The sequence below is a fragment of the Hippopotamus amphibius genome, chromosome 8 (assembly GCF_030028045.1).
Source record: "Hippopotamus amphibius kiboko isolate mHipAmp2 chromosome 8, mHipAmp2.hap2, whole genome shotgun sequence".
NCBI classification, from domain to species: domain Eukaryota; kingdom Metazoa; phylum Chordata; class Mammalia; order Artiodactyla; family Hippopotamidae; genus Hippopotamus; species Hippopotamus amphibius.
Window position 1 is genome coordinate 123,403,442 of NC_080193.1, and position 12,858 is coordinate 123,416,299.

General features: G+C 38.4%; 1 protein-coding gene across 1 annotated transcript in view; it reads left to right on the forward strand.

Annotated features, from left to right (window-relative positions):
* TTN (titin) overlaps positions 1 to 12,858 on the forward strand; it is a 269,124-nt gene that overhangs the window by 137,600 nt on the left and 118,666 nt on the right. The window contains exons 162-205 of the mRNA XM_057746297.1: positions 581 to 664; positions 914 to 997; positions 1,439 to 1,513; positions 1,630 to 1,713; positions 1,830 to 1,907; positions 2,057 to 2,140; positions 2,251 to 2,334; positions 2,446 to 2,529; positions 2,642 to 2,725; positions 2,809 to 2,892; positions 3,103 to 3,189; positions 3,347 to 3,424; positions 3,537 to 3,620; positions 3,736 to 3,819; positions 3,934 to 4,017; positions 4,134 to 4,217; positions 4,332 to 4,415; positions 4,529 to 4,612; positions 4,733 to 4,816; positions 4,932 to 5,015; positions 5,132 to 5,215; positions 5,331 to 5,414; positions 5,529 to 5,612; positions 5,724 to 5,807; positions 5,917 to 6,000; positions 6,113 to 6,196; positions 6,309 to 6,392; positions 6,504 to 6,587; positions 6,700 to 6,783; positions 6,895 to 6,978; positions 7,062 to 7,145; positions 7,280 to 7,363; positions 7,497 to 7,580; positions 7,708 to 7,791; positions 7,924 to 8,001; positions 8,410 to 8,493; positions 8,967 to 9,056; positions 9,328 to 9,405; positions 9,605 to 9,682; positions 9,898 to 9,981; positions 10,967 to 11,050; positions 11,287 to 11,367; positions 11,863 to 11,937; positions 12,372 to 12,485. Coding sequence (XP_057602280.1) covers positions 581 to 664; positions 914 to 997; positions 1,439 to 1,513; positions 1,630 to 1,713; positions 1,830 to 1,907; positions 2,057 to 2,140; positions 2,251 to 2,334; positions 2,446 to 2,529; positions 2,642 to 2,725; positions 2,809 to 2,892; positions 3,103 to 3,189; positions 3,347 to 3,424; positions 3,537 to 3,620; positions 3,736 to 3,819; positions 3,934 to 4,017; positions 4,134 to 4,217; positions 4,332 to 4,415; positions 4,529 to 4,612; positions 4,733 to 4,816; positions 4,932 to 5,015; positions 5,132 to 5,215; positions 5,331 to 5,414; positions 5,529 to 5,612; positions 5,724 to 5,807; positions 5,917 to 6,000; positions 6,113 to 6,196; positions 6,309 to 6,392; positions 6,504 to 6,587; positions 6,700 to 6,783; positions 6,895 to 6,978; positions 7,062 to 7,145; positions 7,280 to 7,363; positions 7,497 to 7,580; positions 7,708 to 7,791; positions 7,924 to 8,001; positions 8,410 to 8,493; positions 8,967 to 9,056; positions 9,328 to 9,405; positions 9,605 to 9,682; positions 9,898 to 9,981; positions 10,967 to 11,050; positions 11,287 to 11,367; positions 11,863 to 11,937; positions 12,372 to 12,485 — 3,684 coding nt within the window. The remainder of the gene's footprint in view (positions 1 to 580; positions 665 to 913; positions 998 to 1,438; positions 1,514 to 1,629; positions 1,714 to 1,829; positions 1,908 to 2,056; positions 2,141 to 2,250; positions 2,335 to 2,445; positions 2,530 to 2,641; positions 2,726 to 2,808; positions 2,893 to 3,102; positions 3,190 to 3,346; positions 3,425 to 3,536; positions 3,621 to 3,735; positions 3,820 to 3,933; positions 4,018 to 4,133; positions 4,218 to 4,331; positions 4,416 to 4,528; positions 4,613 to 4,732; positions 4,817 to 4,931; positions 5,016 to 5,131; positions 5,216 to 5,330; positions 5,415 to 5,528; positions 5,613 to 5,723; positions 5,808 to 5,916; positions 6,001 to 6,112; positions 6,197 to 6,308; positions 6,393 to 6,503; positions 6,588 to 6,699; positions 6,784 to 6,894; positions 6,979 to 7,061; positions 7,146 to 7,279; positions 7,364 to 7,496; positions 7,581 to 7,707; positions 7,792 to 7,923; positions 8,002 to 8,409; positions 8,494 to 8,966; positions 9,057 to 9,327; positions 9,406 to 9,604; positions 9,683 to 9,897; positions 9,982 to 10,966; positions 11,051 to 11,286; positions 11,368 to 11,862; positions 11,938 to 12,371; positions 12,486 to 12,858) is intronic.

Consider the following 12,858-nt stretch of genomic DNA (forward strand, 5'->3'; position numbering starts at 1 on the left):
TGATATTCTGTAATTTAAAGACTATCTGAACATTTTGACACTATTTTCTCTAAAATATTTTAGTTGGTCTCCTTTCTTCTGTACTTGAAAAACAATCACCTTTTTAAAGTGCCTAAGGGACTTCCCTGGCAGTCCACTGGTTAAGACACCACGCTTCCACTGCAGGGAACAGAGGTCTGGGAACTAAGATGCTACAAGTCACTTGGTGCAGCCAAAAATGAAATAAAGTGCCTAAGGTGAGGGTACAAAATTAAGCCAATCCAGAGAAGAAAGGAGCTGTTTTATCTCCTTCACACTAATAACAAAAGGTATATTGTTAATTATTTAAACATCAGGCTTTTCCCCTTAAAGGTAAATTATCATCTAATGTTCTATATATTACCATTCAAAGAAATAAAATTAGTAATATTGATAGTGCATGAGGTGACGAGGAAAACAGCTCCCGATACTGTTACCAAAGAATCAGACTCGGGGAGCAGGGAGGTCACCCAATCTGGGACATTCCTGTAGGTGGGGTTTTGACTAAAACTCTTCAGTACTCTTCCTCACTCTGAAGTACGATGCATTCATATATTTAAAGTGCCTGAATCACCTCAAGAAGCTGTCCCCACAAAGGAAATACTCATAGCTGCTCCCCCTGAAATTGAAACACCTTCCACTAAAGGTATCATTCATTCTATCATTCCTTCTTTCATTTATTTAACAAATGCCCACTACATGCATGGTGTCAGGGAGCTGGGGAATAATACACAAAGACTAGATTTGATTCCTTTCTTTATGACTTTATACCTCATCCAGTTCTTAAAGGAAACACCCTTGTAGCCATAAAAGTCACTTCGGTTCAGTTAATGTCATTAAGGTCTCCACTGATCCCTTAACCTCTAAGTATAATATTGTACTACTGTCTTCAAAGTAACTGAAGCTGTGCAAGCAGTTGCTCCTGAAATGGAAGTATCTGAGGATGTTCCTGAAGAGCCAGAACCTCCACCTGTGAAAGGTACCTGTCACTTCTGAACAGATACTGAAGAAATTGTCCGTCCTCAGTTCTCAGACTGTGTTTTCTAATGTTCTTCCTAACTCCTAAATGTAAACGTACTCACATCTTTAAAGCACCTGAAGCGCCACAAGAAGTTCCCTCTCAAATGAAAATATGTGTGACTGTTCCTATCAAAACAGAAAGCCCTCCTATTAAAAGTATTCATTCAACAAATACTTCATAAGGAGGGTCTACAGTGTCATAGAACCTCCACTAGTTGCTAGAGAAGGGTGAGCCCATCTTCTCAAGGATGCTACTAATCCCATTCAACTTAGTTGATTGGTGGGGCAAGGGGAGAATAGACAGAGAAGAAACTTCTAGAAAACTACATTTGCTAACTTGTGGTTACTGTTTTCATTCATCATGTTAACTCCTAAATGTGAAATACTAATATCTTTAAAGTGCCTGAAGCTGCTCAAGAAGGTGTTCCTGCAAAACGAGTTCCTTCCAAAAAAAGAGAACCTCCATCAGTTAAAGGTACAAGTTCCCATGCCCTCAAGTTCAAGAAGAAGTAGCTCTTGTAGTCTTGAAAATATTTTGCTGTTCCTACTGATCTTTGCAACACTAAATGTTAAAATACTAATTTCTTAAAGTGCCCGAAGCTCCCCAAGAAATTGTCTCTGAAAAGAAAACATATGTGGTTCGTCACGAAAAGACTGAAGTCCTTCCTGATGAAGGTATATGTTGCTGGAAGCTTAGAAGTTTGGGAGAATGTCTTTTCCTGTATAAATGTGTTTCCTGTTTGTATTGATTCTTGTAACTCCTAAACATAAAAATATCAATATCTTTAAAGTGCCTGAGGTGCCCAAAGAAGTTGTCTGGGAAAAGAAAGTGCATCCTCCCCAAAAGCCTGAAGTTTTGTCTGTCAAAGGTACATCCTCACAGCCCCTCAGGAGGGGATAGGGAGGGCTACGGAAAGAACCAACTTGCTAGTCTTGAAAGTGTTTTTGCTGTGTAAATGTGATTCTTGTCTGTGTTGATCCTTGTGACTCAAATGTAAATTTACTAATATCTTCAAAGTGCCTGAGGCTCCCAAAGAGGTTTTCCCTGAAAAGAAAGTGCCTGTAGCACCTCCTAAAAAGCCAGAAGTTCCATCAGTTACAGGTATTTGTCCTGGATCTTAGGTTTAAGAAGATATAGCTCATCTACTCTTGAAAACATTTTGTTCTAGTGGTTGCATAACTCGTAATGTAAATTTACTAATATCTTTTAAGTGCCTGAGGCTCCCAAGGAAGTTGTCCCTGAAAAGAAAGTGCCTGTAATGCCTCCTAAAAAGCCAGAAGCCCCACCTGTTACAGGTATTTGTCATGAACCTTAGGCTTAAAAAGGCATAGCTCTTCTGCTCTTGAAAATAATGTGTTCCAGTCATCCCATAATTTCTAAGTGTAATTTTGCTAATATCTTTTAAGTGCCTGAGGCTCCCAAGGAAGTTGTCCCTGAAAAGAAAGTGCCTGTGATGCCTCCTAAAAAGCCAGAAGTCCCACCTGTTACAGGTATTTGTCATGAACCTTAGGCTTCAAAAGACATAACTCTTCCATTCTTGAAAAAAATATTTGTCGCATTGGTCTCATAATACTAGATGTAATTTTGCTAATATCTTTTAAGTGCCTGAGGCTCCCAAGGAAGTTGTCCCTGAAAAGAAAGTACCTGTGATGCCTCCTAAAAAGCCGGAAGTCCCACCAGCCAAAGGTAGCCACCTCCATGTTGCTGTGTTTGACACTGTCTGTCTGTCTTCACTCTGTCTAATCATGAAAATACTAATCTCTTTAAAGTACCCGAGGTGCCAAAGGCAGCTGTCCCAGAAAAGAAGGTGCCTGAAGCTATTCCTCCCAAACCGGAAAGTCCTCCCCCCACAGGTAATGACAATGCTGTACACACCAGGGAGAAAAATAATTGCTATTTTAGCTAGAAAAAAATTATATGTATAAATCCTAGTACATAAAGGTGATATAATTCTAAAGAAAAAAGAGTTGGCAGTAATCCAGTATATCTTGGTGTATGATTGCATGACATAGTCATTTATTATTCCCACCTTTGCTAAACACAAATTACCAATGTTTTTAAAGTGCCTGAGGTGCCACCAAAGGAAGCCATCCCTGAAAAGAAGGTGCCTGTGGCTCCTCCGAAAAAGCCAGAAGCTCCACCGGCTAAAGGTATTTATCCTTCCATGTTGTTGGTCACCTCTTTTGGGGGCTGGGAAAGGGTGTTTAGGAGTGTCCACCAGTTTCATAAGTGGTATTTGCCTGGGCAAATGTGTTGTCGATATTCCCATTTTATACTTTCAACTAATAGATACTAATATCTTCAAAGTTCCTGAAGTTCCTAAAGAAGTTGTACCTGAAAAGAAAGTGGCTGTGCCCAAAAAACCAGAAGTCCCACCTGCTAAAGGTATTTATTTCCCCTGCTATGTTAAGAATATAAGTTGTCTTGTCCTCTTCATGATCATTGGAACATTTGCCTTCACTATCCCCAAATCCTAAAAATACTAATATCTTTCAAGTACCCGTAGCTGCTCAAGAAGTTGTCTCAGAAAAGAAAGTTCCCAAGGCACCGCCCACAAAACCAGAAGCCCCACCTGTCACAGGTACATGTTGGCCCAGACATCATTCTGCAGAAGAAATGTCTCTTCAGTTCTTGAGAATGATTTTAGCCCATCGCTCTTTGTTAACCTAACTGTAAAACTACTAATATCTTTCAAGCGCCTGAAGTTCCCCAAGAAGTTATCCCAGAAAAGAGAGTTCCCAAGGCACTGCCCCAAAAGCCAGAAACCGCACCTGTCACAGGTACGCTGGCTCAGATATCATTCTGCAAAAGAACTCTCTCTTCTGCTATTTGAAAACAGTTTTAGTCTATTGCCCTACATTAACTGAAGTGTAAAACTACTAATATCTTTCAAGTGCCCGAAGCTGCTCAAGAAGTTGTCCCAGAAAAGAAAGTTCCTAAGGCACCACTGAAAAAACCGGAAGCCCCACCTGTCACAGGTACATGTTGGCCCAGACATCATTCTGCAAAAGAACCATCTCTTCTGCTATTTGAAAACAGTTTTAGTCTATTGCCCTACATTAACTGAAGTGTAAAACTACTAATATCTTTCAAGTGCCCGAAGCTGCTCAAGAAGTTGTCCCAGAAAAGAAAGTTCCCAAGGCACCGCCCAAAAAACCGGAAGTCCCACCAGTTTCAGGTATTTTTCACCCCCGTCTTTATCCTATAGAACAAATACCTCCTCTGCTCTTGGAAATACTTTTAGTCCACTGACCTCTTTAACCTAAACATAGAACTACTAATATCTTTCAAGTGCCTGAAGTTCCTCAAGAAGTTGTCCCAGAAAAGAAAGTTCCCAAGGCACTGCCCCAAAAGCCAGAAGCCCAACCTGTCACAGGTACATATTGGCTCTGACATCATTCTGCAAAAGAACTATCTCTTCTGCTGTTGAAAATACTTTTGGTCCATTGCTGTGTTAACTGAAGTGTAAAACTACTAATATCTTTCAAGCGCCTGAAGTTCCCCAAGAAGTTATCCCAGAAAAGAAAGTTCCTAAGGCACGGCTGAAAAAGCCAGAAACCCCACCTGTCACAGGTACATGCTGGCTCAGATATCATTCTGCAAAAGAATTATCTCTTCTGCTATTTGAAAACAGTTTTAGTCTATTTATTGCCTTACATTAACTGAAGTGTGAAACTACTAATATCTTTCAAGTGCCCGAAGCTGCTCAAGAAGTTGTCCCAGAAAAGAAAGTTCCTAAGGCACCACTGAAAAAACCGGAAGCCCCACCTGTCACAGGTACATGTTGGCCCAGACATCATTCTGCAGAAGAAATGTCTCTTCAGTTCTTGAGAATGATTTTAGCCCATCGCTCTTTGTTAACCTAACTGTAAAACTACTAATATCTTTCAAGCGCCTGAAGTTCCCCAAGAAGTTATCCCAGAAAAGAGAGTTCCCAAGGCACTGCCCCAAAAGCCAGAAACCGCACCTGTCACAGGTACATGCTGGCTCAGATATCATTCTGCAAAAGAACTCTCTCTTCTGCTATTTGAAAACAGTTTTAGTCTATTGCCCTACATTAACCAAAGTGTTAAACTACTAATATCTTTCAAGTGCCCGAAGCTGCTCAAGAAGTTGTCCCAGAAAAGAAAGTTCCTAAGGCACCACTGAAAAAACCAGAAGTCCCACCTGTCACAGGTACGTGTTGGCCCAGACATCATTCTGCAGAAGAAATGTCTCTTCAGTTCTTGAAAATGATTTTAATCCGTTGCTCTTTGTTAACCTAACCATAATATTACTAATATCTTTCAAGTGCCTGAAGTTCCCCAAGAAGTTGTCCCAGAAAAGAAAGTTCCCAAGGCACCGCCCAAAAAACCAGAAGTCCCACCAGTTTCAGGTATTTTTCACCCCTGTCTTTATCCTATAGAACAAATACCTCCTCTGCTCTTGGAAATACTTTTAGTCCATTGATCTCTTTAACCTAAACATAAAACTACTAATATCTTTCAAGTTCCTGAAGTTCCTCAAGAAATTGTCCCTGAAAAGAAAGCACCAGTGGTACCTCCTAAAAAGCCAGAAGCCCCACCTGTTACAGGTACCTGTCATTCACCTTAGATTTAAGAAGACAAAACTCTTCCGCTCTTGAAAATATTTTGTTCTAGTGGTTGTATAACTACTAAACGTAAATTTACTAATATCTTTTAAGTGCCTGAGGCTCCAAAAGAAGTTGTCCCTGAAAAGAAGCTGCCTGTGATGCCTCCTAAAAAGCCAGAAGTCCCACCTGTTACAGGTATTTGTCATGAACCTTAGGCTTAAAAAGACGTAACTCTTCCATTCTTGAAAATATTTGTTCCATTGATCTCATAATACTAAATGTAAATTTACTAATATCTTTTAAGTGCCTGAGGCTCCCAAGGAAGTTGTCCCTGAAAAGAAAGTACCTGTGATGCCTCCTAAAAAGCCAGAAATCCCACCTGTTACAGGTATTTGTCATGAACCTTAGGCTTAAAAAGACATAACTCTTCCATTCTTGAAAAAAATATTTGTCGCATTGGTCTCATAATACTAGATGTAATTTTACTAATATCTTTTAAGTGCCTGAGGCTCCCAAGGAAGTTGTCCCTGAAAAGAAAGTACCTGTAATGCCTCCTAAAAAGCCGGAAGTCCCACCTGTTACAGGTATTTGTCATGAACCTTAGGCTTAAAAAGACATAACTCTTCCATTCTTGAAAAAAATATTTGTCGCATTGGTCTCATAATACTAGATGTAATTTTACTAATATCTTTTAAGTGCCTGAGGCTCCCAAGGAAGTTGTCCCTGAAAAGAAAGTACCTGTAATGCCTCCTAAAAAGCCGGAAGTCCCACCTGTTACAGGTATTTGTCACAAACCTTAGGCTTAAAAAGGCATAGCTCTTCTGCTCTTGAAAATAATTTGTTCCAGTCATCCCATAATTTCTAAGTGTAATTTTGCTAATATCTTTTAAGTGCCTGAGGCTCCCAAGGAAGTTGTCCCTGAAAAGAAAGTACCTGTGATGCCTCCTAAAAAGCCAGAAGTCCCACCTGTTACAGGTATTTGTCATGAACCTTAGGCTTAAAAAGACATAACTCTTCCATTCTTGAAAAAAATATTTGTCGCATTGGTCTCATAATACTAGATGTAATTTTACTAATATCTTTTAAGTGCCTGAGGCTCCCAAGGAAGTTGTCCCTGAAAAGAAAGTACCTGTAATGCCTCCTAAAAAGCCAGAAGCCCCACCTGTTACAGGTATTTGTCACAAACCTTGGGCTTAAAAAGGCATAGCTCTTCTGCTCTTGAAAATAATGTGTTCCAGTCATCCCATAACTTCTAAATGTAATTTTGCTAATATCTTTTAAGTGCCTGAGGCTCCCAAGGAAGTTGTCCCTGAAAAGAAAGTACCTGTGATGCCTCCTAAAAAGCCGGAAGTCCCACCAGCCAAAGGTAGCCACCTCCATGTTGCTGTGTTTGACACTGTCTGTCTGTCTTCACTCTGTCTAATCATGAAAATACTAATCTCTTTAAAGTACCCGAGGTGCCAAAGGCAGCTGTCCCAGAAAAGAAGGTGCCTGAAGCTATTCCTCCCAAACCGGAAAGTCCTCCCCCCGCAGGTAATCATGTAACCCTCCAAACTAGTATTTTTAAAAAGAAAAACTCTCTTCTTAGTGCTGTAAAAATCTTTTTGCAAAATATTTCATATACTTCAGTCCATTCTAGCGCTAAAATGAACTTGTGTCTTTTAAAGTGTATGAGGAGCCTGAGGAAATTGTCCCAGAAGAGCCTCCAGCTGAAGTCATGGAAGAGCCAGAGCCTGCTCCTCCTCCGGAAGGTACTAGCCAGCTGCTAGGTTGCCTTTGCCAACCTTAGCCCTTCTTGTCCCCAAATTTCTCGGCATTATGAGCTTTATTCTTGTTTCTCACTCTTCTTCACTGATTCTAAAACATAAATTCTAATATCTTTAGTGACTGTGCCACCTAAGAAACCTGTCCCAGAAAAGAAGCCACCTGCTGTCATTGCCAAGAAACCTGAACCACCACCAGTGAAAGGTATTTCCCACTGCCACTGTTTCCTACAGAAAAAGGTGTCTTTAAAAAGCTATGTTCTGCTGCTCAGCTTAATGATTTCCTTATGTCATTGAAACTATGAGCTAAAAACTACTAATACCTTTTAAAGTGCCCGAGGTGCCCAAGGAAGTTGTTCCTGAGAAGAAAGTGCCTCCAGTGGTTCCCAAAAAACCAGAAGTTCCACCTGCTAAAGGTACTTGTAATGTCCACTGTTTAATGGAGGTGGATACAGCCTCTACCTCTTGCAAAGTGTTTTGTTCTGTGTAAATGTGATGAGCGTTTACAAGTGATTCTTTATATTGTTAAAATACTAATATCTTTAAAGTGCCTGAAGTTCCAAAGGAAGTCGTTCCAGAAAAGAAAGTAGCTGTTCCCAAAAAGCCCGAAGTCCCACCAGCTAAAGGTACATGTTACTAATGAGATTCTGTAGAAAAGCACTTACTCTTGGTCTTAAGTCACTTACTATAGGAAAGTCTTTTTGTTTGTCAAACGTATTAATAACTACAAACCTATCATACTGGATGTTTAGGGTTTTAATGTTTTTAAATAACATCATTGATTTAAAAAAAAACAACAACAACTGGTACATCTGTTTTAAGTATTAGAAGAGTTTACTAACATGGTTTTGTTAATCTTAATAGGCTACATTTTCTTCCCCCTATGTGGATCCCAGAACAGATCACTGGCCTAATTGTGAATTTTGTTCTTGGATCTGTCCCAGGTTTATTTGAACTAGATGTGAACTAGCTATGGTATAAATTTCATGTACTTCTCAACTACCCAGAAGTAAAACTAACTCATATCTTTTAAGTGCCAGAGGTACCAAAGAAACCTGTCATAGAAGAGAAACCAGCTGTCCCTGTTCCCGAGAGAGTAGAGTCTCCTCCTCCAGAAGGTATATGTAATGCCATTTATGAGCTTACCACTGGTGACTATTTTTAATTTAAGCCTTGTTCCTCCTCTTTTCTAATTCAGTATCTCTTGGTCATTTTCTGTCCTTTAATTCTTTCTCTTACTTTATTATTCTTAATTAGCTCCAATCTCAAATCTATTCTGGGTTATCAGGAAGCAACATCTACACTGGCCATCATAAGCTGTATTAAACAAAGCTTCTTTAATGTACACACAAAGTAGGACAGGAGAACTAATGACTAGAAATGACATTAAACGCCAAAAGGGCTTTTCAAGCATTCAAATCGATAGAAACAGAAATCAGTCAAACAAAATGGATTTCATCTTAACAAAAATAAGAAGTGACATTAATAGAAACGAGGGAAGAAATCAAGATGACAATTTATTGTAGGTCGCATTTTGTGCATTTTAGAATATTGTTCCACACATTCAATTAAATTAACTCTATCTTTAAAGTATATGAAGAACCTGTGGAAATTGCTCCTGAAGAGGAAGAGCCAGTTCCTGTTGCAGAAGAGAAGGAACCAGAAGCCCCACCACCAGCAGGTATAAGACAGGATTCACTGAATGGGAAAATACATCATTTGATTTTTAGGTCTATTGTATATCTTATTTAGGGTAAAATCTGTCTTCTTTCTCTTTCCTTAGCATTTGACCTCATTGGCAAGAACAAAAGTCAGTTGCACACATAAAACCATTGTCCTACAGAATTTAACAATGTGCATATAGCAAAGAAATGTGTGATCTTTTTTATTTTTTCATAGCATTAAACTTTTCATTGTAATCATCTGACTAAAAGAAATTCCTATCTTTCAAGTGCCTGAAGAGCCCAAGAAGATTGTTCCAGAGAAGAAATTTCCTGTCATCAAAAAAGCAGAACCTCCACCTCCTAAAGGTACTTACAGTAAAATAAATATTTACTTCATTTTTGTGTGCTATCTAAAATTTGACATTCTTTCCTTATTTTGTATTGTGCTATATTGTGTGTGGAACTGTCATCTGTATGTTACAGTGCTGAACAGACTTGTCAAATTAACGTGTACGTATTGCATCTTGCAATTTTATATTATTAAATGCTACTAATATCTTTAAAGTACCTGAGATGGCAAAGAAAGTTGTCCCAGTGAAGAAAGTCCCAACTGTTAAGAAGCCAGAAGCACCAGAAGTTAAAGGTATTCACATCATCATTGACATCATAATTTTTTTTAAAGTACTCTGATATCTTAAAATAGAATCCAATAAGTTGTCTTCATTGTTAGGGGACAAAAATGTCCTTATTTTGCTTTCATTAATTTAATGCTGCTCTGTTAATTACAGTTTCTTTATTCTTAACATTTTTTCAATGTCTTTAAATACTCTTTTTAAAATAAAACTAATATCTTCAAAGTGTCTGAGCTGCCCAAGAAACTTGTTCCAGTAAAGAAAGAACCTGTGCCTGTTACCAAAAAACCAGAAGTCCGGCGAGAAAAAGGTACCTACCATGAAGAAAAAAATATGTATTTTTCTGAATGCTGTCTGCGCATCTTAATAGTAGTTCTTAGATCAAAAAAATACTGAAGTATAAGTTTATGCAAAAACGAATTTTTCAGAACAAGGCGGGGGGAAATGAAGACAAAGACAGAAAATGAGACAGACAAGCAGGAGAAATCCAGCCTATCCTGAAAGATAGGTCTGGCTATAAAGATTACAGTCATATTTTGGAGTTCTTTGAATGACAGTATAAGGCATGTACTTTAGTCTGTGGGCAATAGAAAGCTTCAGCGGTGTATAAATTAATAGGAGTTGGGCTTCAGATAACTGGCAGCAGTTCAGACTCTTAGAAGAGGATGATAATAGAAAAGAGCCCTTGCAGTTACGTAAGGTCTTTAAAAATTGGACAAGGTCAGTGGCTGATAGAAATGGAAAAGGAGATTGGATTTTAAGAGAGGTGGAGATTGAGTTGGTGTCTGTTTCCAAAGCGATTAGGGAAATAGAGGAGCCCAAGATGATTGTAAGGGTTGAAGCTAGGCCATGAGATGGTTCATTGGGTCCCCGAACTGATATTAGAGAGAAGGTAGTGAATATATTTTTCACTTGTCATGTATGGAAGTTGGGAATGTGCATCTGGAACTTAGGAAAGAGATCAGGGTTGGAGATGTAGATCTAGAGGTTATCACCATGGAAATAAGAGTTGAGAGTGCAGGAGTGATTGCTCAAAGAATGTAGAGCCAATTTTTAAAAGCATCGGAATTAGACCAGTGGAGAACATCTACATGAGGAAGAGAAATAAATGAAGAAGACTGCAAAGACTCATTTATAAAATTAGGATGTCCAAAAGAGTGCCTTGCCTCCAAAACCATTTTCCCCACAAAGTCTTATAAGATGAAGTCCTTTCCCGTGTATTCTTTGCCTGCTCTTTTCAGTATCTTGTACGTCTTCCAAATTCTTAATAGTAAACAAAATCAATATCTTTAAAGTGCCTGAAGTTCCCAAGGAAAGCATCACAGAAGAGGAAGTGTCAGTGCCTATCCCTGAAGAACCAGAAGCTCCACCTGTCCAAGGTACATTGCTGCTCCATAAATCTTGGGGAGACAACAGCTGTCTTCATTGTCTTGCTTTGGTTGTAGGTGGATCTTTGGTATTTATGTGTTGTCTGTCTTATGTAGTGAAATTATTGGTGTTTTGAAGTCTTCTGAAGAATATGTTATAGCGTGTAACTAAGTTGATACGTTGAAACTTAGCAGTTGCAGTATTCTATTCTGAATTCAGTCTAAAATAAAGCACTGTGTTTTTTAAGTTGAAGAGTCTCCTGAGGAAATAATATATGAAGAAAGAGCATCTGTAACCATTGGTAGAAAAGTGACTCCCCCTGTTGAAGGTATACATACATACATATATATTATATATATAAATTTTTTTAATCTCTTGAAAACTCCTGTTAGCAATACAAAAGTATTTATAGGGTAACACTCCTTCTTGAAATTATATACAAAAGCATTCTAGCACATGTTTGCTTCATTTTTCAAATCATTATACTTCTTTTGAAATAGAATCTTTGATTATTCTTGATGGCAATTATAAATTCCAAAAGGTACAGTTTACTGAGGCAAAGCTGGAATAATTGCATTGGATCCTCTAATGATAACCCAACATCAGATTTTAAAAGTCGTCTCATTTGCCATCAGCATACATCAAATAGTTTACAGAAAGCTTGAGTATAAGAAAATAGAAATCTTACCTCTTTTTCTATGTAAGTGAATTTGTATATTTCTGTTTTTGTGACTGTCATCTTTGCATCTATGTGAAATTTGTATGAGTTTTTGTGAAGAACTTTACATTACAACCTCGTATCCTTTGTCAACATTCTTTAAAGAACGTGAAATTGAAAAGTATATTAAGCCTGAAGAACCTGAACCTGAACCACAGCCAGAAGAAATACCAGTACAAGGTATTCAGTTAATTGGACTTAAACCTTTATCACCGTATTCTTCATCTTGATATATATGTGTTTTACATTGTTCTACATGTACAGTGCGTCTCTTTGCACCTGTATGTGAGATATTCTGTTTTCAACGTGCATTTCAGTCTTATGTATTCATGTCATTCATACTATTTATTTCATGTCACTGTGGCTTATGTGGATGCTTCCCTTGCTGTTTTTATTAGCACCTGTGCTGTATTTCTCGTTATCTATGTACAGTGTTGATATTCTTATGTTTTATGTTGGACACTTTTATGTTTTATGTTGGATACCAATATTATGTATCCCAAAAAGCAAACTTTTTACTTCATAAATACACTTAAATTTCTGCTGAATATACTGTATATCCACATACCTATGAACATATCCATATACTAATACTCCTGAAATCATCTTTTAAGAACCTGAACCTGAAAAGAAGGTTATTGAGAAACCAAAACTCAAACCAAGGCCCCCAGCTCCTCCTCCTGCTCCACCTAAGGAAGACGTGAAGGAGAAAATATTCCAACTTAAAGGTATAAAATGCCACTTCCAAAGGATTATTAACCTGCTCCAAACTTCTATCCAGACGGAAGCTGGTGCTTGCAAGAAATGTATTTTTAAAATATGTACTTTGGGATATGATCACGCTGTGGGAATTCCAGAGATTTGTGTTTTATGCTGCCCTGGGTGCCTTGTTGGGCAATGCCTGATGCCCCAAGTGTCAGAAAGTGCACCATGGTTAGCTTCATCCTGGCCATCGGGATGCAGGGCCTGTCCAACTAACTTTCTCGTGCAGAGTGGGATGAAAGAGTTTTCTGATTTCAAAGTGTGGTTGCTATGCATATCTTTGGGATCTTGTGCATGTGGAATGTAGGAGAAAACTTTGCAAGATAGTTTTAATATTGC